The following is a 21,518-nucleotide window of genomic DNA, read 5'->3' as shown; positions in this document are numbered from 1 at the left end:
TAGAGACTAAACAATGTTTTGATGAAATAGTGGAAGAAAAAAATATTGTAGTCTTAGATGTAGAAGTTGAAGTAGAAGTAGATTTATAAGTAGTTAGTGCTATTAAAACCCGAGGGAGGAGTATAAAACAATTCATGTAGTTGTTAAGACTCAACCCTTGATGTTTCAAGAAAGGTATCCTCCTCGAGTTTAATTGTTAACACTTCAAGATAGGGAGAAATCATGTTATGATGGTCCTGTTATGGGGGCATAGGAACACTTGGTACCATATCTAAAGTTTATGGGATTTATACCTAAAGGAAAGAAGAGGAAAGAGGGTATATTTTTCTTGTCATATTATCCACCTTAACTTGGGTGTTGATTTGTAAAGCTAATGACGGTAAAGAGGCATTCAACGGAGGCAACCCTCGATAAAGGGAGTGTTCACACTCCCATTTTTAAACATTCACATACCTCATTTTTATTTAAATCGTCATTTCCACTTTCACACCCAAACCTTTTACCCAAACCCATAAGCGTGCAACAAAATGGTTTTGAACATTCTTCCTCGAACTGCTTAGGGACGTGGACTTTTTACATAACGAACTCTTTGATAAGCCACTGTCATCCTCATCAAATGCAAATGGATCTTGGCTATATTCCAAGATCAAAACCGGGGTACTTTCCGTAAGCTGAACATTTTCCATTATAACTTGTTTCATTCAAAACTGAGTTTTATAGCTCATGTTATACCAAATTAACCCAATCATGTCGTAATCCTTCTTATGTAGAAAAATACTCAACTTTTTTCTACCATAATCCACTATATAACTAAAAATTACCCAATAGCAACTAGTATATTCTTCAAACAAATTTAAATTAGTTGTCAACACTTGAAACATGATAGTCGATGAAATGTTAAAATATCAATGTAACATAACTTCTATGATTATTTTCTTTTCAAAAATCATTAATTTAAGTTCGAATTTGTCGTTTTTAAAAGCTTGGATATGAGACATGTAGCACACCTCTCATAATTATATTCTTGCCCTATAAAAATTCCATGTTGTTATTGTGCATTGGAAAATGCCAGCGTCAAACTCCAATGCAAACGCGGACGAACACACTTGAGAATTTCTAGTCACGTTGCCTAACTTTTTAAATTGTGAACTTGATAACCGGTTCTTCCAGATTTAAAATATATATTTTTTATTTAATCATTTTAATTGACTTTGAAAAACCCCAAACACACATCTTATCAACGTCACGACTTCAGCCAATTCCACGTGTCATGAAAAAAATCTACAAAGGCAATCACTCTTTTTCTCAGTTTTAGAATTCTCACAATTTGCATATATCTCTTGCAATATACATCTCTTTCTTTTAATCATAACATCAAACATCAATTATTTACTGAATAAATTCTATAAAATAAGTTGACATTAAAAAAAAGTTATTGAAGGCTATCTTTCTCATTTTCCTTTGTGAAGGCTAGGGCTTAAGTGATATTTTGTGAGGTGTTATTAACTGTTAGTAGATTTGTGGAGTTAGAGAACTTCAGTTCGTTGTAAGTGTTAGATATGTTGTTGTTTTTGATAAATCTTTAATTTAAACAAGTGGATACAGTGGGAAATGACATGAAGCTTGTGTCGTATGGTGGTCAAATGAGGTGGTGGCTTACTAGTGTGGTAAGACGACCACATCGTGATTGGCAGTGTATGATGTATGGTGAGCGAGGGTAACAAGTGGTGGTGGCTGGTTATTCCAAAGGTTTACCGCTAGTACTTTGTATGAGAGAGAGAGAGAGAGTGACATTATTATTTGTTAAGTTGGTTGTCTTTTATGTTCTTTAACGAAAAGATAACGTGTTAATTGACACGTGCAAGTGTTGGTCAGAGTGCGTATAAATATTTAACGCCAACAATGCTCACGTGCATTTCATCATCTTTCTTTATTGAAAGAAATGTCGTAATGTGTACCAAAAAAAAAAAATGTCGTAATGTTAAGTGATAGATGTGATACAAAATAAGAAAGTAAAGCGGCGGATTTGTAAACCATTAGTTGATACTAATAGAAGATATTAAAACCCTTTAATGTGACAAATAATGTTATAAAAATGCTTCACATATATCATATAGGATAGGATTATCTAAAGTGGATAAAAATTCGAGAAACTAAAATAAAATGTTTATTTCTACAATATTTAATTTGGATAAAAAAAAATAAAAAAGAATAACAATTTAGCCTAAAATAATCAAGGCTTTTGTTAATTTTTGGAGTATTATTTAATTGGAAGTGGCAAACGCATTAGGTTGTGCAAGTGCGAGTACTATTTCTGACCTTTCGTTTTCTGGATCTAGGGTTTCTGTGACGCTCTCTCTTGAATCTCAATTTCATCATCATCTTCTCAAAAAACCCCAATCTTCAAACCCTAATCACCACCTCCCCCTAATCAATACTACAATTCAATCGGAGATTCAAAATCAGGCACAAATTGATTGAATTAGGGTTCATCGATCAAATCGAATATTATTGTTATTATTATCAAATTTTCACCCAAATCGCCGTCACCATCACTTTCAATTCACGGATCTAAAAATTGGCCTAATTTTTCATTCTATTTTATATATTTTGTAAATCAGATGAATTTTAAACCGATTTTGACGCCAATTATGATGATTAGATGAAATTTCCCAAAGACTGTTTTTTTTTTTTTGTGATTTGAAGGGACCCAAAAACAAAAAATGTATAAATCGGTGGTGTATCAAGGGGAGGTGATGTTGGGTGAGGTAGATATATACCCAGAAGTGAACAACAACATCAACAACAAGAACAAGAATTTTGATGTGAAGGAAATCAGAATAACTCACTTTTCTCAACCTAGTGAGAGGTGTTCACCACTTGCTGTTCTTCATACTATTACTACTGTTTGCTTCAAAATGGAGTCAAAGACACAGCACCAGAATCAGCTCTTACACTTGCACTCCTTGTGTATCAGAGAGAACAAGGTAAAAAATCATAATTAAAATTAAATTAATTAAAAAGATGGAGAAAGAAATTCACTTAAACCCTATGATTTTGGACTAAATCTCACAGGACTTGAAGAACTTCAATCTATGGATGATGATGAACTTATGACTTGTGTGTTAATGTTGCAAGAATTTTTGGAATAATTTGATTTAACTTGCTAAATTTGTTGTTTTGATGAACTCAGATGGTGGAAAAATTGGCCAATTGATCATTTAACAGATACCTAACAATGCCACTGAGACTCCCAATTAATTGGGGTATTATGTTTCATGAAGAGTGCTGTTACTTGTTGATCTAATACCAGTTTTTTTTCCTAAAGCTGAGAAATTTGTGATTGATAGTGAAATTAGTGTCTGGGCTGGTTAGGGTTTTGTTAATACAAAAAAAAAAAAATATATATTAATCGCGATTTTGGTTCCGACGGTCGAAAGTGTATTAAAATGTTTTTTTTTTTTTTTTTTTACTTGAGCAGAACAGAAAATCTGTCTAATATGTATCATACTGAAAATATAGGTTGGGTTGTTTATGATATCAATTTGTTTTTGGCACTGCATGATTATTTGGCTGGCGTACGATGCACTGTATCTATCATTTGTCGTCTTACTTAAATTTACGCGGTTACTGGTTACTTAAATTTACCGGTTACCTATGCAGTTATCGGTCACCTTTATTTTCCATATATAATTTTCTTGTAGAATATTAATAATTGTCGCGATGTTGGCCCCTGCAGACAGCTGTTATGCCGATGTATGGGGAAGAATTACATTTGGTTGCAATGCATTCACGGAATGACGACAGACCATGTTTCTGGGGATTTATTGTTGCCACAGGACTTTATAATTCGTCTGTTGTGTTGTTAAATCTCAGATGTTTGGGTATAGTGTTTGATCTGGATGAAACCCTTGTCGTAGCAAATACAATGCGCTCATTCGAGGATAGAATTGATGCACTCCAGAGAAAAGTAAACTCTGAGGTAGATCCACAACGAATTTCTGGCATGCAGGCGGAGATCAAACGCTACCAAGAGGACAAGAGTATATTGAAGCAGTATGCTGAAAATGATCAGGTAGTTGATAACGGAAAAGTGATAAAAGTTCAATCCGAGCTTGTTCCAGCATTATCTGACAGTCATCAGCCCATAGTTCGACCGCTGATACGGTTACATGAAAAAAACATTATTTTGACACGCATCAATCCGCAGGTATATGATCTTTTCTTTATACAATCATTTATTGTTGTTTACTATTCTTTTGTCGCATCCTGTCGCTCTGCATTTTCGTTTAAATATATCATTCTACTGGGTCCCAGTGTAGTCAAACCCTGTAGTCAAGCTGGATCATGCCTAGGATCAGGAAGGTGTGAAAGACCGGAATTCGTGGATCGTAACATGGATCGAGATCCTACTGAAGGACAAAATTATGCCTACACATACACACATGCGTAAAAATATCTTAGATGAAGAAAATAACCTATAAATCACAACATTAAATTAGTGTGTTTTGTCTATTTTTTTTCAAACATATGTAAGCATAAGGACTTGTCAGAATCATTAGTCTAACAAAGGATAGCGTGTTTTGATAGATTCGCGATACAAGTGTTCTTGTGAGGTTGAGACCTGCATGGGAAGATCTTCGGAGCTACCTGATTGCAAGAGGGCGCAAGCGTTTTGAGGTTTTTGTTTGCACAATGGCTGAAAGGGACTATGCGCTAGAAATGTGGAGACTTCTTGATCCAGATTCAAATTTGATAAATTCAAAAGAACTATTAGGTCGCATTGTATGCGTTAAGTCCGGTAAGTCCGTAAATGGCGTGCTTGTTTTTCCTTCTTGTTAATTTTGTTTTCAAAGAGAAGCTGTATATTTGTAATAGAGCACCTGAAGGAAGCAAACTGTGAACATGAGGACATCTTATATTTTAGGTTCAACTACCCTGTACTATTTGAGAATGTTTAGATAGTTCTCTAAACTATAAAAGTTTGTAATTCAGTCCTAGAACTTCACCAAAATTTGTAATTGGGCCCCTAAATTTTAATTGGATCCTTGAACTTCTAAATAGTAGGTCCATGTAATTTGGGACCATACCATGCTACAAATTACTTAAAAGTTCAGGGACCTAAATACAAATTATTTGAAAGTTAAGGCATACAATTAAAATCAAGAGACCTAAGTTCAGAGACCTTATTACAAGTTTTTTTAATTTAGGACCTATTAAAAATTCTCAAATAGTTTAGGGACCCATAGAGTAATTAAACTATATTTCAAAATTCATCTGAGTTTGATGTAGAGATGCAAATCATTGTACTGGCCCGTGTTTCTGCTACTTCTGATGTCGTTCACTTTTAATTCTTGTGTTTCGATAATATTATACTAGGTTTGAAAAAGTCTTTGTTCAATGTCTTCCAAGATGGCTCATGCCATCCAAAGATGGCGTTAGTAATTGACGATCGCTTGAAAGTGTGGGATGAGAAAGATCAACCTCGGGTACACGTCGTTCCTGCATTTGCTCCATACTATGCTCCTCAAGCTGAGGTAAATTTGCTGGCACACATGGTTGGAAACTTTTTACTTTCAGTAGCATGAATGAAATTTCATCCCTTTTTTAGTTATATGAACTGATAAACTTTTTTTGTTTTGTTTTGTTTTGTAGGCAAGCAATACTATCCCTGTCTTATGCGTTGCAAGAAATGTTGCTTGCAATGTTAGGGGTGGCTTCTTTAAGTAAGTTATACTTTTCAAAAGTTATATTTATCTGTATACTGAAATGAAGGGGAAAATACATTGATTCACTCAATTTCCCTGCATAACCTGGAAAATATCTATTTATTTAGTAATTTAGAGATAAATGAGTTGGAGAAAGACATGGTTTTTGATAGAACGCTAGGGCGTCGTTTGATTCATGTAGCAGACCCCACTTGGTGGGATAAGGCTTTGGTTGTTGTTGTTGTTGTAGTTTAGAGGTTGATTTCTAAGCATTTTAATTATCTCCAGTTGTTATAAAGATAATACTACATATGATTCTTGCCCCTAATTACGACTCTGATTTTGTGATAGGGATTTTGATGATGGTCTTCTACAAAAGATTCCTCAAATTGCCTATGAAGATGATATTAAAGATATACCTCCTGCCCCTGACGTGAGCAATTATCTAGTTTCAGAGGTAACTATATGTCTACGTACAAATTTACACATGTCATTTTTCTAATCTGATAGGGATATACTATGTTGAAATTCAAATAGATGTGTATCATACTATCATTTGATTTTCTGTCATGTATTGTATTTGTGCGTGTTTAACTGTATGTTTGACTTCTACAGGACGATGGATCTGCTTCCTATGGAAATAGAGATCCGTTTTTGTTTGATGGCATGGCAGATGCTGAGGTAGAAAGAAAATTGAAGGTACCAATCTTACCTCCGAGTGAATATTTGAGAACTGTGATTTATGTCTGATTAAACATGAAGTTTGTCTTATCTTTCTATGTAATTGTACTTTCTGCTAGGATGCAATAACAGCAACTTCAGCTATTCCTATGACAACTGCTAAGTTAGATCCCAGGCTCACTTCTTCTCTTCAGTATACAATGGTATCTCCTGGTTCAGTTCCACCACCTGCACCACACGCATCTATGATACAATTGCCTCACGCACAGTTCCTTCAACCTGCTACACCAGTAAAGCCAATGGTTCAAGTTGCCCCTTTAGAATCAAGCTTGCATAGTTCTCCTGCTAGAGAAGAAGGGGAAGTAGGTGAATCAGAATTAGACCCAGATACAAGGCGAAGGCTTCTCATATTGCAACATGGACAAGATGTTAGGGATCATACATCTAGTGAGCCTCCATTTCCCATTAGACACCCCAATCCTGTACAAGTTTCCGCTCGTGCACCATCCCGTGGGGGATGGTTTCCTGTAGAAGAGGAGATTGGTTCACAACCACCAAACAGGGTACTACCTAAAGAAATGCTTGTAGATTCTGGTCCATCACGTATGGAGAAGCACCGGCCTCATCAACCATCCTTTTTCTCTAAGGTTGATGGCTCTATTTCATCTGATAGAGCTCTCCACGAGAGCCACCAGAGATTGCCAAAGGAGGTAATGACTATGTTTCAGTCTATCATTTGATGTCTTACAAGTGGCTCAAACTTTTGGTTTATTTAGTGAATTAACTTACCATTTTTTGTTGTTGCAGATTTACCATAGAGATGATCGCTCAAGAGTAAACCATATGCTCCCTAGTTATCATTCGTTATCTGGTAAGCTATAATACTTGTCCCTACATGTTTGGTTGATTCTCTTCAGTTTCCTCCCCAAGCATTTGCTTCTCATGTACTCATCGTGACTGTGACTGTGACTGTGACTGTGACTGCATTTATTTGGCTCTGAAATGTAATTAATTTGAGTGAGCTTTTGTTGCAGTTGGTTCCATGCTGAATTAAAGTGACTTCTTTTTGAATTTTGTGATTTTTCTGTGATGAGTAATTAAGTTTGAGTTTTGGATTATTGTTTTCTTGGGAAATAACAACTCTACTTTTTGGCTACCAAGACCATATAATTTTTCTGTATGATAAATATATCTTTTGATACACTCGCCTTTGTCTTCCTTGATTTACCTTTTCACTGGACATAAAGCATCCAAGAAACCTTATATGAAACTTTAAAATGTTTTTTTAGTTTAGTTCCTCTGTATGTGTTTCTTTTGCTTTCCAAATTCTGTTATTTTTAGTGCCACCCTTAGAGTGACAATATCTCATGGTTGTTCTTATGCAGGTGATGACATCCCCTTTGGTAGGTCATCTTCTAGCCACAGGGATCTTGACTCTGAATCTGGTAATTCTGTATTGCATGCAGAAACACCAGTTGCAGTATTACAGGAAATTGCACTGAAGTGTGGAACTAAGGTAAGCTGAAATGTTTGTCTGCTAGAAAATAGTTAGATAGCATTGTTACATTTATTAATATCTCGTTGTACTATTTAAGCTTTCTTTGGTCTGTGTAACCAACATGTTTCTTTGCTTCTGATGTGAGCAGGTGGAATATACATCATCTTTGGCTGCCAGCAGAGAGCTGCAGTTCTCCATCGAGGTATCCTTCATTCTAGCCAGCATGACTTCATGATACCTTGTTCTATATGTTTGCATGACTTTCCAAGTTTTATATTTTCTATACAAAACTAGAGAACTATTTTGTTCAATGGGATAAATTTCTCATTTTTTTAATCGGTGAACGTTCTGCAGTTGATATTTATTTTTCACCATGCTTAATTAACTAAACACATTGATTTTGTCCTACATAGTTGCAGACTATACCAAATATTTGACTTTTCCAGGATTGGGTGCGCTATGAGCAATGCCATTTTTATTTAATTTTTTACCGGGGAAACAAACCTAGAAATTTAATTGATCTTTCGGTTGGCGGTTTAAAACTGATTCCATCTTACTTCCTTTGGAGTAGTCATTAGTTGAAGTATCTATTAATTCATAATTTGTTGATATGCCTTCGTCATCTTGTAAGTGTCACCATTATTTGCAGGCGTGGTTTTCTGGGAAAAAAGTTGGCCAGGGATTTGGCAGAACTAGAATGGAAGCGCGATATAAGGCTGCTGAGGATTCTATTAAACATTTGGCAGGTAGGACATTCCTAATTTTGGAAGTTTATGAATTGCTATAGCATTATATAGAACTGTTGGAATATAAGAAAATTATCTTATAATATCTTGATATTAGCTCATAGGATTAGTTATTTTATTTTAGGGTTAATTAAGTTTTTAGTCCCTATAAATATTCACAGTTTTGTTTTTAGTCCCTACAAAATAAAATCACACTTTTTAGTCCCTGTGACATTTTCCTTAAGCATTTTAGGGACTAAAAATGCTGATGGAAAATTTTTATAGGGACTAAAAATACTGTTGGAAAATTCTATAAGGACTAAAAATGTTGATGGAAAATTTTATAGGGACTAAAAAGTATGATTTTATTTTGTAGGGACTAAAAACAAAATTCTAAATATTTATAGGGACCATTTACTTAATTAACCCTTTATTTTATTTTATTTTAGAGCATCTCTTAAGATTAGTTTCCATATTATTTAGTTATTATCACGTCCTTTTTCTCTATTTGATTAACATTACGAGTCTAATATCCTAATATCCTATAAAGAGGGGTTTTTTCTTACAAGACTCTGCTATCTAAGGACCGGTGTTGTTCCTACAAAAATGTAGACATTGTTTTTGCTTTACTTAAAAGAAATTCAGAACATCAAAAGCAGGGTCTACCTTGTTAGACCAGCCCCATTGGGTTAATACTGAGACTTACTAAATGGCACAAATAGCCGTAGGGTATTGTCCTTCCATCAATAAAACTTTTTCTCGGACCTTGTCAGAGATCCAAAGGGTAAAGGCAATGACCTTTTCGTTACAGATCGAGCTTTTTAAGAGGGATTTGGATTCTCTCCATTGAAAATTCTCTCAAGTTTTCTCAAGTGGAATCTCAACCATTAAACATGAGAGAGAAAGTGAGAATTAAATTATAAAAAAAAGTGGTTGTTGTATTTTAACATTGGAGATTCAAAATATATACAGCTCTATGACCAAATGTCAAGATTTTGAACCTTGCTGCCCCCTTGTTTATTGTTAAATTAGATTTTCAGCCTAAAGTAAAATAACACATATTTATTATCCTTGCTTCAAGCTTGGAAGGCTCTTGTATGAGACGATGTCTTATAAATGTTAAATGACAAATCCATTTTTTGGCTGCCATGTAATAGTTTCAACTTTTAGTAGAGATGGTCTAATTATCTTTGTATGGGTATGCCTTTAGCTAGGAGGAAAGCTAGGATAGTTATCTTCATACATGGTTAAATTCTGAGGTGTATGAATAAGAAATTATACTAGACCATCTAAAATCTCCTATAAGATCCTAGCATCATAAAAAATGATTAAGCAAATAACATTATCAGCGGCACCCATTGCTTGCTATTGTTATTTTGTAACTCTTTCTTTTACTGTTGATTTCCTCTTTTAAAAAAAGTTGTAAATATATTTTGACCTTTTTGGTTGTTTTTCTAGACATATATTTATCACGTGCTAAGGATGAGCCTGGTTCTGCATATGGTGATGTGAGTGGATTTCCTAATGCAAATGACAACGGTTATGTGGGTAATGTTAGTTCTCTTGGTAATCACCCCCTGCCTAAAGAGGAGGCAGTCTCATTTTCAGCTGCATCAGATCCATCAAGGGTTTTAGATCCTAGGTTGGAAGTTAAGAGATCAACGGGTTCAGTCTCTGCCCTCAAAGAATTGGTGAGATTCATAATAAATTGACCAACTTATCTCCCCAGAACCATATTTTTGTTAACTTCGGTTGAAGTTTGTGTTTCTAACATGGTATAACTTCTGCGTTTATTTTCTTCAGTGCATGATGGAGGGTCTTGGTGTCAATTTTCTATCGGTGCCTGCTCCAATGTTAACAAATTCAGTTCAGAAAGATGAAGTATACGCACAGGTTGGTAACCAAATGCCTCAGTGGTCCGAACTCTGAACTAATTCATTTAAAAAGGACAATGCCATTGAATCGCAGAATGGTTATGCTTTCTTTCTAAACCTGTGTGTTTTAGTTCAGTCATTTGAGGGGCAGAAAAAAAGAAGATTAAGAGAGACATTTTGTTGACGTTGGAATTTTCCTTATATTTTTTCTGTTAGGCAATTTGGTGTCCAGGATAAAATATCAGAACTTTTGTTATTTCTCCCTTCTATATATGTGGTTTACTATTCTTATTTTTGAGGAGGGAAGTTGAAGCCGTGAGTGTTGGGTGGAAATTCTCATCTACTAAATGAAATCTGGGCTTAGGTATGGGGTAGTAATCTTGTTATTGGTGTACTTGTGGCCCATGGTGCTTATGAAGGATGACCTGGAAATGTTTAACCAAGCACTTTGTTTAGTTCTGGCATTTTTCATGTCCGTTTTTTTATTTTTATTTTTTATTTTTATAATGGTAACAAAGCTCTGGCAGTATTTAAGAACGAATTTTCCATTTTAGGTTGAGATAGATGGCCAGGTCTATGGTAAAGGGACCGGATTAACATGGGACGAGGCTAAAATGCAGGTATGATGTTTTCTATAATAGTGAAACATTATTTATGGATGTGCATGTCTTATTCTTTGAATTTGATTAACTTTCTTACATATTGGTGTTGGAGTACTAAGATGTATTTCGTTCTTCAGGCTGCTGAGAAGGCACTTGGAAGTCTAAGAACAATGCATGGCCACAGCATTCAAAGACGGCAGAGTTCTCCCAGGTCTATTATATTATTTTGATTAGAAGACTGTGTGTATTTTTCTTTTCATTTTTTGTCGTATAATGAACAGACTTAGCCTATACTCTCCAAATGTGCCGTGCTTTCTAAATCTAGCACAAAGTGGTTTGCATTCGTTTGATTTTAGAAGTTAGCTCCATAATCAAATTCTATACTGGCCAATGGTTTGCCAGCCCCTACAGACAGAATTGGCATCTAACATTGATTTTCTGAAGACAAAAAAAAATTGTTGTTGTTGTTTATTCTCATATATGGTAACTATTTTTCTTCATCATTGGTCATTAACTCGCTATTTTTGTTATGTGAATCAGGCCATTTCAGGGATTCTCGAATAAACGTTTGAAGCAAGAACATCCACGAACTCTGCAGCGATTCGCATCTTCTGGTAGATATCCTAGGAATGCTCCAGCAATCCCTTGACAAGAGAAACAGGATTTTCAGTCTCACTTACTGGTATGACTGTTGTTGGGGCATGCATGTGTATATGTTACTGATTCAACAATGTGAAGGGTGGTGGCTGTTGGGTTGGGACCATTTCAACTTAAGTGGGTCGGTATTTGTCACACCGAGCTCAATGCCAATATAGAACAACACCACATTTTGTACTATTGTATTATCCTCCACTGAAATAGAGGTGAGGTATTGGTCAAAGATTGATTTTGTAAGATAATCACATCTTGATGGTCCCAATCAATAGAGGTGTGGATATGCTTCGAGACCGGTTTACAAGACAAGATGATGAGGCAAGTCCAATGCAATGCAATGCTTACTCAAGAGTAACCAAACCAACCTAATGAAATTGAGAATTGATTCAGCGCTTATCTTTCTAACTCAAAGTGATGCTACTAGTACAACCATTCAGTACAGGTCCTTTTTTTTAAATTGGTATTCACTTTTTTCGCTAACATAACCCTGTAGTGGTTCTATCACCTTGAGTCCCCTCTAAAGACTCCGTTATTAACAGAGTCTTGAGGTTGGTGAGTTTGCATAGTGCTGTAACATTGATAATGATTTCTAAATGTGATTATTTGTCAATTTTGTTCCCCTAGTTTTTTTGTTGAGTTATGCAGTATATATAATATAATCTATGTCAAAATGAGTTGCCATCATATTTAAATTTGCTAATAAAATATAATAATCTATGTTTTAGAGTTGGGAAATGGCTTGTGGACTAAAAAAAAAAAAAAAAAGAGCTATTGGCTCCCGTTGATTTGCTCAAAATCCTTTTGGATTATAGGAACTTAACTCTCAATCGCACAAAATCTATCAAAAGATATGAGATGATCAGTTTTTTTTTTTTGCATCGAAAGCCATTTTCTAATCGACTTATTTTAGAGGTTGCACAATCCAGATGGCACATAACAATCTTTAAACATTTCACCAATCAACATTTACATAAACCACTAATGTTATGAGGTTTTCACAGTTCTTTGTGAATGAGTTTAGAAACAAATATTGGTGTTTTGGGTTTAAGAATTGTGCTCAACGGAGATAAAGAAAACAGTTAAGGAAAAAAAAAATCCCCCTTTCTTGAAAGATATTTAAAATACACGATGATTCTCATTTTATCATCTCATTAATGCTCCACTAAAGTAAACAATTTAGTTTAGGAAGTATAGTGAGTGGTGACATCAACTATTGATAAACAAATCTATGATTGATATTATATGCTAATGCATGATATCATGGATGTATATAATATTAATATTGATTTTCTCACTTAACTAATTTTACTCACTTCGTAGGAGCAAAATCCTTGTATTTTAGTTACATCACATTTAAAAATTATGTAAACCGATAATTTGTTTTACTAGAAAAATCTTAACAATGTCTCTCATTCCAAGTTTCCTTCTTAAACTCTTATTACATTATTTAAAATCACGTACATAAATTATTTTTAAATTAAATCAAAAATCTCACTTCTATTTCTCTTTTTCACATGATTAAAAATTTAACATAATTGTTTTTAAATCAAGTGAAAGAGAGAAAGAAAAATGGAAGATTAAAAATTTAACATAATTGTTTTTAAATCAAGTGAAAGAGAGAAAGAAAAATGGAATTCTAGTTTAATTTAATGTTTATCATTTTTTATAAAAAGATTAAAAGAATTCTTTTTTAGTGTTAATTTTTTTATTATTAAATTAAATAAATTAGTAATGACATGTATAATAAATGTTTATCTAAACTGCCATGTCGTTGCCATATCATGAGTGACAAGACTACTTAAGCAAAATTGACTTTAAAATGAATGGGATTTAGGGAAATTCATATCAATTAATATGAACATTGTATGATATATACGAGGTATGAGTTCAAATCTCTAACACGAAACCATGGGGACCAAAACTCAAAAAAAAAGTAAAATTAGGGATCAAAAAGTAAAATTAGTAATGACATGCATAATAAATGTGTCCATCTAAATTGGCATGTAGCTGCGCCATATCATAAGTGACAAAACTACGGAAGCAAAATTGACTTTAAAATAGATAGGATCCCATGAGTTCAGATCGGTCGATATGAACATTGCATAATATATAATTATATATGAAGTGTGAGTTCAATATCTAACATTTCACTTATTCACGTTGAAAAAAATTCCTAAATGTAAAACTATTTCACTTTAAAATTGACGGGGACCAAAACTCACAAATAAAGTAAAATTGGGGATCAAAAGTTAATTTTCTCTTTCTTCGTTTACCACCAACAACAGAGAACTCTCCTCCCTCAACCATATAGTGTTGCTACTTGCTGCTGCTTACTTCCATTCTCAGCAATCAATCACCACCAATTCACCATGCAGCTGAACTTTGAATCGACACAGTAGATGATGACGATAATGCATCTGAAGAAGCTAAGGTTGCAAACCAACACCCTTATCTTCTTTTTCTCACCCCCCACTAGACTCAAAAGAACATTCTCCTCCCAAATCCATAAAGATTCAATTTTTATCCCACCCACCAAAACCCATCTCTATGTTTCATTCTTCTGCACCCTCATTCGCCTCTATTTGACAAATGGCAGATTCTCCACCGCCTCTCATACTTTCTCTCACATGCGTGCTCTTGCTCTTGTTCCCACTTTACCTTTCTGGAATACCCTTTTGTATCAATTCAATGCCTCTGGTTTAGTTTCTCAGGTAAAACTTATGTATTCTGATATGCTGTTTTCTGGAGTTGTACCTGATGTTTTCAGTGTTAATGTTTTGGTTCATTCCTTGTGTAAAGTTGGTGATTTGGATTTAGCTTTAGGATATCTTAGGAACAATGATGTTGTTGATATTGATAATGTTACATATAATACTGTTATTTGGGGATTCTGTCAGAAAGGGTTGGTTGATCAGGGTTTTAGTCTGTTGTCTGAAATGGTTAAAAGAGGTTTATGTTTTGATTCAATCACTTGTAATATACTAGTTAAGGGTTATTGCAGAATTGGATTGGTTCAATATGCTGAGTGGGTTATGTACAACTTGGTTGATGGCGGGGTTACAAAAGATGTTATTGGTTTGAATACCTTGATTGATGGGTATTGTGAAGCTGGGTTGATGAGTCAAGCAACGGAGTTGATTGAGAATAGCTGGAGGAGTGATGTCAAGATTGATATTGTCACTTATAATACTTTGCTTAAAGCTTTTTGTAAAACGGGTGATCTTACGAGGGCTGAATCTCTTTTCAATGAGATTTTGGGATTTTGGAAAGACGAAGATCGGTTGAAAAATGATGATGTTGTAACTCAAAACGAGATAAGAAATTTGCAGCCTACACTTGTCACATACACAACATTAATCGCTGCGTACTGTAAATTTGTTGGAGTTGAAGAATCACATTCTCTGTATAAGCAGATGATTATGAATGGAATCATGCCGGATGTGGTTACTTGTAGTTCTATTCTTTATGGATTCTGCAGGCATGGTAAACTAACCGAGGCAGCAGTTTTGTTTAGAGAGATGTATGAAATGGGTTTAGATCCTAATCATGTCTCGTATGCTACAATTATTAACTCACTGTTCAAATCAGGGAGGGTTATGGAAGCTTTTAATCTTCAAAGCCAAATGGTTGTTCGGGGCATTTCTTTTGATATAGTTACATGCACAGCTGTAATGGATGGACTTTTCAAAGTTGGGAAAACTAAAGAGGCTGAGGAAGTGTTCGAAACTATTCTAAAGCTCAATCTTGCCCCAAACTGTGTCACGTATTCGGCATTGCTTGATGGGTATTGCAAGTTAGGAAAAATGGAACTTGCAGAGTTAGTGTTACAAAAAATGGAGAAGGAACATGTTCCTCCAAATGTTATTACCTTTTCTTCCATTATAAATGGATATGCTAAAAAAGGAATGCTTAGTAAAGCAGTTGATGTGTTTAGGGAGATGGTCCAAAGGAATGTTATGCCAAATACTATTGTTTATGCAATTTTAATTGATGCCTATTTTAGGGCAGGTGAACAAGATGTTGCTGATGGTTTCATTAAGGAAATGGAATCGCGTAGATTGGAGGAAAGCAATGTCATATTTGATATCTTATTGAACAACTTGAAAAGAGTTGGGAGGATGGATGAAGCTCGGTCGTTAATTAAAGATATGCACTCCAAGGGTATAGACCCGGATATCGTTAATTACGCTTCTCTAATAGATGGCTACTTTAAAGAAGGAAACCAGTTAGCCGCTCTTTCCATTGTCCAGGAAATGAAAGAGAAAAACATCCGGTTTGATGTTGTTGCTTACAATGCTTTGATTAAGGGGCTCTTGAGGCTGGGGAAATATGACCCGCAATATGTATGTTCAAGAATGATAGAATTGGGTTTGGCTCCAGATTGTATTACATATAACACTGTAATTAACACATACTGCATCAAAGGTAAGACAGAAGATGCTTTGGATATTTTGAATGAGATGAAGAGCTACGGGATAATGCCAAATGCAGTCACTTACAACATTTTGATTGGAGGGCTTTGTAAAACTGGTGCAGTTGAAAAAGCAGAAAGAGTTTTAGATGAAATGTTAGTTATGGAGTTTGTGCCAACCCCAATTACTCACAAGTTTCTCGTTAAAGCATATTCAAGGAGTAAAAAAGCAGACAAAATTTTGCAAATTCACGAGAAACTTGTCGCCTCGGGCCTCGAACTCAGCCTGACTGTGTATAACACACTAATCACTGTGTTTTGCAGGTTAGGGATGACTAGAAAGGCAAAAATGGTCCTTGATGAAATGGTAAAACGTGGAATTTCAGCTGATTATGTTACTTACAATGCCCTTATTCGCGGTTACTGTACAGGAAGTCACGTGGAGAAGGCATTGAAGACTTATTCACAGATGTTTGTTGATGGAATCGCTCCAAATATTAATACTTACAATACCCTTTTAGGAGGTCTTTCAAATGCTGGTTTGATGGAAGAGGCAGAGAAATTGGTTAGTGAGATGAAGGAAAGAGGACTTGTCCCAAATGCCGCTACTTATGACATATTGGTTTCTGGCTATGGTAGAGATGAAAACAAAAAAAAATCTATAATACTTTACATTGAAATGATAACCAAAGGTTTTGTTCCCACTTCAAAAACCTATAATGTGCTTATTAGTGATTATGCAAAAGCTGGAATGATGCGTGAAGCTAGAGAACTTTTGAATGACTTGCTGACAAAAGGAAGAATTCCTAATTCTTTGACATACGACATTCTAACCTGCGGATGGCTCAAATTATCATCTGAACCAGAGATAGACCGCTCACTTAAACGGTCGTACGAAATTGAGGTGAAAAAATTGCTGATAGAAATGGGGAGAAAAGGACTTAAATTTAGCAAAAAAGCTGAGGTTAGAAGGTTGAAGGTTGTCCCACATTGGATGGTAGATGCCCTGAACAAGTGTTTATAAGTGAGGGCAATCCTCACCTCACAAGCCAGTCTTGTGGGGTTGTGTAAGACCCGACCACGATTTCTAAGATGGTATCAGAGCCTCCTCCAAGATAAGTTGGGCCATCTGTTATCAGGTTTCCACTATCAGGTCACCCACCTCTTATATCCACGCTCCAAATGTCCAGTCCTGAGCGTGAGGGGGTGTGTTAAGAGTCCCACATTGGATGGGAGATGGCCTGAACAAGTGTTTATAAGTGGGGGCAATCCTCACCTCACAAGTCGGTTTTGTGGGGTTGTGTAACACCCAACCACAATTTCTAAGAAAGCACGACAAGTGCTTTGATAGACACACCATTAGGGGTTATTAGGTTTCCACTATCGGGCCACCCACCTTTTATATCCACGCTCCAGATGTCCAGTCCTGAGCGTGAGGGGGTGTGTTAAGAGTCTCACATTGGATAGGAAATGGCCTGAACAAGTGTTTATAAGTGGGGGCAATCCTCACCTCACAAGTCGGTTTTTTGGGGTTGTGTAACACCCAACCACAATTTCTAAGAAAGCATGACAAGTGCTTTGATAGACACACCATTAGGGGTTATGAAACTGTAGTTAGAGCCAATCCTCAATAACTCAGTCTTAAACACTCATCAGGCTATATAGACCAAACTGCTGATGAGGCTTCAGAGAAAGAACACAATTCTGATATGCACCGATTTTCAGGTATATATATGATATGCATAAAACATTTCAGTTATAGTCTAAAGTGTAATAAAATGTTTATTTTTTTTCTTTCTGACTTGAACAGAACAGCAAATCTGTCCAATATGTATCATACTGAAAAGATGGATTGGGTTGTTTATGATGTCAAATTTTGTTTGGCACTGTATGCTTCTTTAGCATTTTCCCAACCTCCACTAGCTTACAATGCACCGTATCTTATATGCGTTGTCTTACTTAAATTTACGCGGTTATCCGTTACATTTATTTTCTTTCCATACTTAATTTTCTTGTTGGATATTAATAATTGTTAATACAATGTTGACCTCTACAGAATGGGGTTATGCCACTGTTCGGGGAAGAATTACATCTGGTTGCAATACATTCGTGGAATGATGACAGACCATGTTTCTGGGGATTTATTGTTCCCATGGGACGTTATAATTCGTCCCTTGTGATGTTAAATCTCAAATGTTTGGGTATAGTGTTTGATCTGGATGAAACCCTTGTTGTAGCAAACACAATGCGCTCATTCGAGGATAGAATTGATGCACTCCACAGGTTGGTAATCAAATGCTTCAGTGGTCTGAACTAATTTAAAAAGGACATTCTCATTGAATTGCAAAATGGCTATGCCTTCTTTCAAAACCTTTGTGTGTTTTAGTTCTTTACTCATTTGAGGGGCAGAAAAAAAGGATTAAGAGAGACATTTTGTTTATGTTTGGATTTTCTTTGTATTTTTTGTCTGTTAGACAGTTTGGTGTCCAGGATAAAATATCTGAACTATTATTTTTTTCCCTTCTATTTATGTGGTTTACTATTCTTATTTTTGAACTGGGAAGTTGTAGGGTGAGCGTTGGATGGAAATTCTCATTTACTAAATGAAATCTGGGCTCAGGTATAGGGTAGTAGTCTTGTTAATGGCGTACTTGTGTCCAATGGGACTTATAATTTATAAAGGATGACCTGGAAGCCTTCTCTGCCTTAATTATGGTGTCTTGTTTAACCTGACACTTTGTTATTAGTTAGGGCATTTTTCTTGTCTTTTTTTAATAATGGTAACAAAAAGCTCTGGCAAGATTTAACATGTTTTCTCTTGCAGGTTGAGATAGATGGCCAGGTCTATGGTAAAGGGACTGGATTAACATGGGATGTGGCTAAAATGCAGGTATTATGTTTTCTTTAATGATGAAAATATATATATATATATATAAATGGATGTGTTGAATTAGATTAACTTTCTTACATATTGGTGTTGAAATACTAAGATAGTAAGATGCGTTTCGTTCTTCAGGCTGCCGAGAAGGCACTTGGAAGTCTAAGAACAATGCATGGCCAAAGCATTCAGAGATGGCAGAGTTCTCCTAGGTCTGTTCTATTATTTTGATTAGAAGATTGTGTATATTTATTTTCCTTTTCATTTTTTGTTGTATATTGAACGGACTTTAGTCTATACTCTCCAGTCTCCATGTTGTTGTGCTCTCTAATCTAGCATGTGGTAGTTTGCATCTATTTGAATCTAGAAGGTAGCTCCATCTTCAAAAACTAGACTGGCCATGGTTTGCCAAGCCCCTACAGATAGAATTGGCATCTGACATTGATTTTCTGATTTTTTTTTTTTTTTTTTTTTTGAAGTTGTTTATTCTCATATATGGTAACTATTTTTCTTCATAATTGGTCATTAACTCGCTATTTTTGTTTTGTGAATCAGGCCATTTCAGGGATTCTCAAATAAACGTTTGAAGTAAGAACATCCACGAATTCTTCAAGGATTCGCATCTTCTGGTAGATATCCTAGAAATGCTCCAGCAATTCCTTGACAGAAGTAACAGGATTTTTAATCTCACTTGCTGGTATGATTGTTGTTGGGGCATGCATATGTATATATTATTGATTCAACAATGTGAAGGGGTGGCTGTTGGGTTGGGACCATTTCAACTTAAACGGGCGAGTACTTGGCCTAAGTATTTTTGTCACTGAGCTCAGTGCCACCAACATAAAGCAATACCCACATTTTGTACCAATGTATAATCCTCTACTGAAATGGGGTGAAGCACCGGTAAAAACATTGATTTGCATCGTGGTGGTCCCAATTGATGGAGTATTGGTTGTGTTGTGTGGATATGCTTTGAGACCGGTTCACAAGACAAGATGGTGAGGCAAGTCCAATGCAATGCAATTGATACTCAAGAGTAACCAACCCAACCTATTGGAATTTAGAATTGATTCGGCGTTTATTTTTCCAACTCAAAGTGATGGTACAACGTACAAGTACAACCATATTTTGCCAATTCTGTTCCCCAAGACGTTTTGGTGAGGAGGAGTGCTAACAACACTTTCTTTTCATTGTTCTCTCTAACATTCATTCTCTTATTTGATGAAATTCATGTAGGTCTCACCACTTTATGTGAGACCCATTTTATTTAAATTTAAATGTTATTGTTATAATAAAATATAATATTGGAATAAATGTTTCTTGATAACATTTTCGATCCATGAAAAAGTTGATAGAGATTTTCTTTTTCCACCTTCTAAATCTCTCACACGCTCTGTTTTTTCAATTTTGCATCTGATTATATAATCCGAAGTAAAAAAAAAACATGCATCAAATGATACAATTTGAAACTTGTTTGTATACAAGTGAAGCCCAAACTCCTCCAATATGCATAAGTCAGGGTTTGAATCTAGGGTTCTAAATTTATTTATTTTAAAGGATGAAATTATGGCCACCAGACATATTTTCCAAAAGAATAAAATAAAAAATGTTACATTTCAGATTAAGATATTACTATTCATTAAAAAAGTCAAACAGTTCAATTTCCAATGCAGCAAATAAACAAATTTTCATAGAATTTACCATTTAAGATTTTTAAATAGTGTCTTAGAGGCACTCATTAGCATCCCTAAAACTTGTGCCTCCCACTATTTTCTCAACGTCAAATTTTCACAACCAAGCCAATAAATACCCCTTATTTTGTCCCCTTTATGGAGCTCCACAAAAAAAAATCTAATATATACTCCCTCCGTCCCTTAATGTAACCCCTCATTACCTTTTTCACATTTCTTAAGAAATGCTGGTAGTGCAGTTAATGTGTCTGTTTTATAGTACAATTTTACTAAACTACCCTCATTCCATTATTACTACTTAGTACTTCTTTCAAAAAAAAAATTATTACTACCTCGGTTGCCTTTAATACTTACACTCATTATACTTTTTCAATGCACATCAAGCACCACACCGCCATATTTATGACAACGCTTCCTTTTTTCTTTTCCATTTTTTTTAAAGGGAATTTCTTTCTTTTCCATTTAGTGTACTTTTTTGTATTCTTTTTCTTCATAGCTGTCATTTTCTTACTCATATTCGGGGAACTTCTCAATGTGCACACCTTGAACTTCATCTTCTTCAGTTTGTTTGGATTGGACTTCATCTTCTTCAGCATGTTTGCTCAAATCAGACTTTTTCACCATAGCAGCAGCTTCTTGAACTACCTCTGATGCAACACTATCATAGGAATCTTCCACTACCTCCATTGTAATGTCAAAATCATAAGAATCTTGGACTACCTCCATTTGTGCCGTAGTACTAGTATGGTTTTGATAATAACAATGGCTTCTCATTTTATACTACTCCTACCAAACT

General features: G+C 35.2%; 3 protein-coding genes across 7 annotated transcripts; all 3 read left to right on the top strand.

The window, feature by feature from the left end:
* The first annotated feature begins 2,293 nt into the window (after positions 1-2,293).
* Positions 2,294-20,004, top strand: CPL1 (C-terminal domain phosphatase-like 1). 2 transcript variants are annotated; one of them, XR_015007091.1, is made up of 18 exons: positions 2,294-2,987; positions 3,740-4,210; positions 4,591-4,801; positions 5,380-5,537; positions 5,656-5,726; positions 6,060-6,165; positions 6,324-6,407; positions 6,509-7,099; positions 7,197-7,260; positions 7,775-7,905; positions 8,036-8,089; positions 8,537-8,633; positions 10,071-10,303; positions 10,416-10,505; positions 11,041-11,106; positions 11,226-11,299; positions 11,629-12,016; positions 19,978-20,004. XR_015007091.1 is itself a non-coding variant. In XM_085704052.1 (17 exons), the coding sequence occupies exons 1-17, from the start codon at positions 2,724-2,726 to the stop codon at positions 11,735-11,737; spliced, it is 2,874 nt and encodes a 957-aa protein (XP_085560178.1). In that variant the 5' UTR covers positions 2,294-2,723; the 3' UTR covers positions 11,738-12,365. The 2 variants fall into 2 exon arrangements, 1 of the variants encoding a protein (XP_085560178.1); XM_085704052.1 differs by lacking the exon at positions 19,978-20,004 and having other exon boundaries at positions 11,629-12,365.
* On the top strand, positions 12,606-20,402 carry LOC146932395 (uncharacterized). 4 transcript variants are annotated; one of them, XM_085704050.1, is made up of 5 exons: positions 12,606-17,878; positions 18,210-18,436; positions 18,978-19,043; positions 19,170-19,243; positions 19,587-20,402. In XM_085704050.1, exon 1 carries the CDS (start codon positions 14,142-14,144, stop codon positions 17,175-17,177), a length of 3,036 nt encoding a protein of 1,011 aa, XP_085560176.1. In that variant the 5' UTR covers positions 12,606-14,141; the 3' UTR covers positions 17,178-17,878; positions 18,210-18,436; positions 18,978-19,043; positions 19,170-19,243; positions 19,587-20,402. The 4 variants fall into 4 exon arrangements, with proteins under 4 accessions (XP_085560176.1, XP_085560177.1, XP_085560174.1 ...); XM_085704051.1 differs by having other exon boundaries at positions 13,975-17,878; positions 17,964-18,436; XM_085704048.1 differs by lacking the exon at positions 18,210-18,436 and having other exon boundaries at positions 13,975-17,878.
* Positions 18,001-19,623, top strand: LOC146932397 (RNA polymerase II C-terminal domain phosphatase-like 1). The gene is made up of 5 exons (XM_085707756.1): positions 18,001-18,102; positions 18,210-18,440; positions 18,978-19,043; positions 19,170-19,243; positions 19,587-19,623. The coding sequence occupies exons 1-5, from the start codon at positions 18,001-18,003 to the stop codon at positions 19,621-19,623; spliced, it is 510 nt and encodes a 169-aa protein (XP_085563882.1).
* Positions 20,403-21,518: the final 1,116 nt, after the last annotated feature.

The sequence above is a fragment of the Medicago sativa genome, chromosome 4 (assembly GCF_051527215.1).
Source record: "Medicago sativa cultivar Bolivia chromosome 4, Bolivia_mono, whole genome shotgun sequence".
Taxonomy (NCBI): Eukaryota; Viridiplantae; Streptophyta; class Magnoliopsida; order Fabales; family Fabaceae; genus Medicago; species Medicago sativa.
This window is presented reverse-complemented; position numbering and strand designations above follow the sequence as displayed.

Coding starts and splice junctions, on each gene's coding strand:
- CPL1 (XM_085704052.1), top strand. CDS start 2,724: ATGTATAAATCGGTGGTGTATCAAGGGGAGGTGATGTTGGGTGAGGTA. Junction 4,802..5,379: donor CATTGTATGCGTTAAGTCCG/GTAAGTCCGTAA, acceptor ATATTATACTAG/GTTTGAAAAAGTCTTTGTTC. Junction 8,090..8,536: donor AGCTGCAGTTCTCCATCGAG/GTATCCTTCATT, acceptor CATTATTTGCAG/GCGTGGTTTTCTGGGAAAAA.
- LOC146932395 (XM_085704050.1), top strand. CDS start 14,142: ATGATGACGATAATGCATCTGAAGAAGCTAAGGTTGCAAACCAACACC.
- LOC146932397 (XM_085707756.1), top strand. CDS start 18,001: ATGGATTGGGTTGTTTATGATGTCAAATTTTGTTTGGCACTGTATGCT. Junction 18,441..18,977: donor TTGATGCACTCCACAGGTTG/GTAATCAAATGC, acceptor TTTCTCTTGCAG/GTTGAGATAGATGGCCAGGT. Junction 19,044..19,169: donor GGGATGTGGCTAAAATGCAG/GTATTATGTTTT, acceptor TTCGTTCTTCAG/GCTGCCGAGAAGGCACTTGG.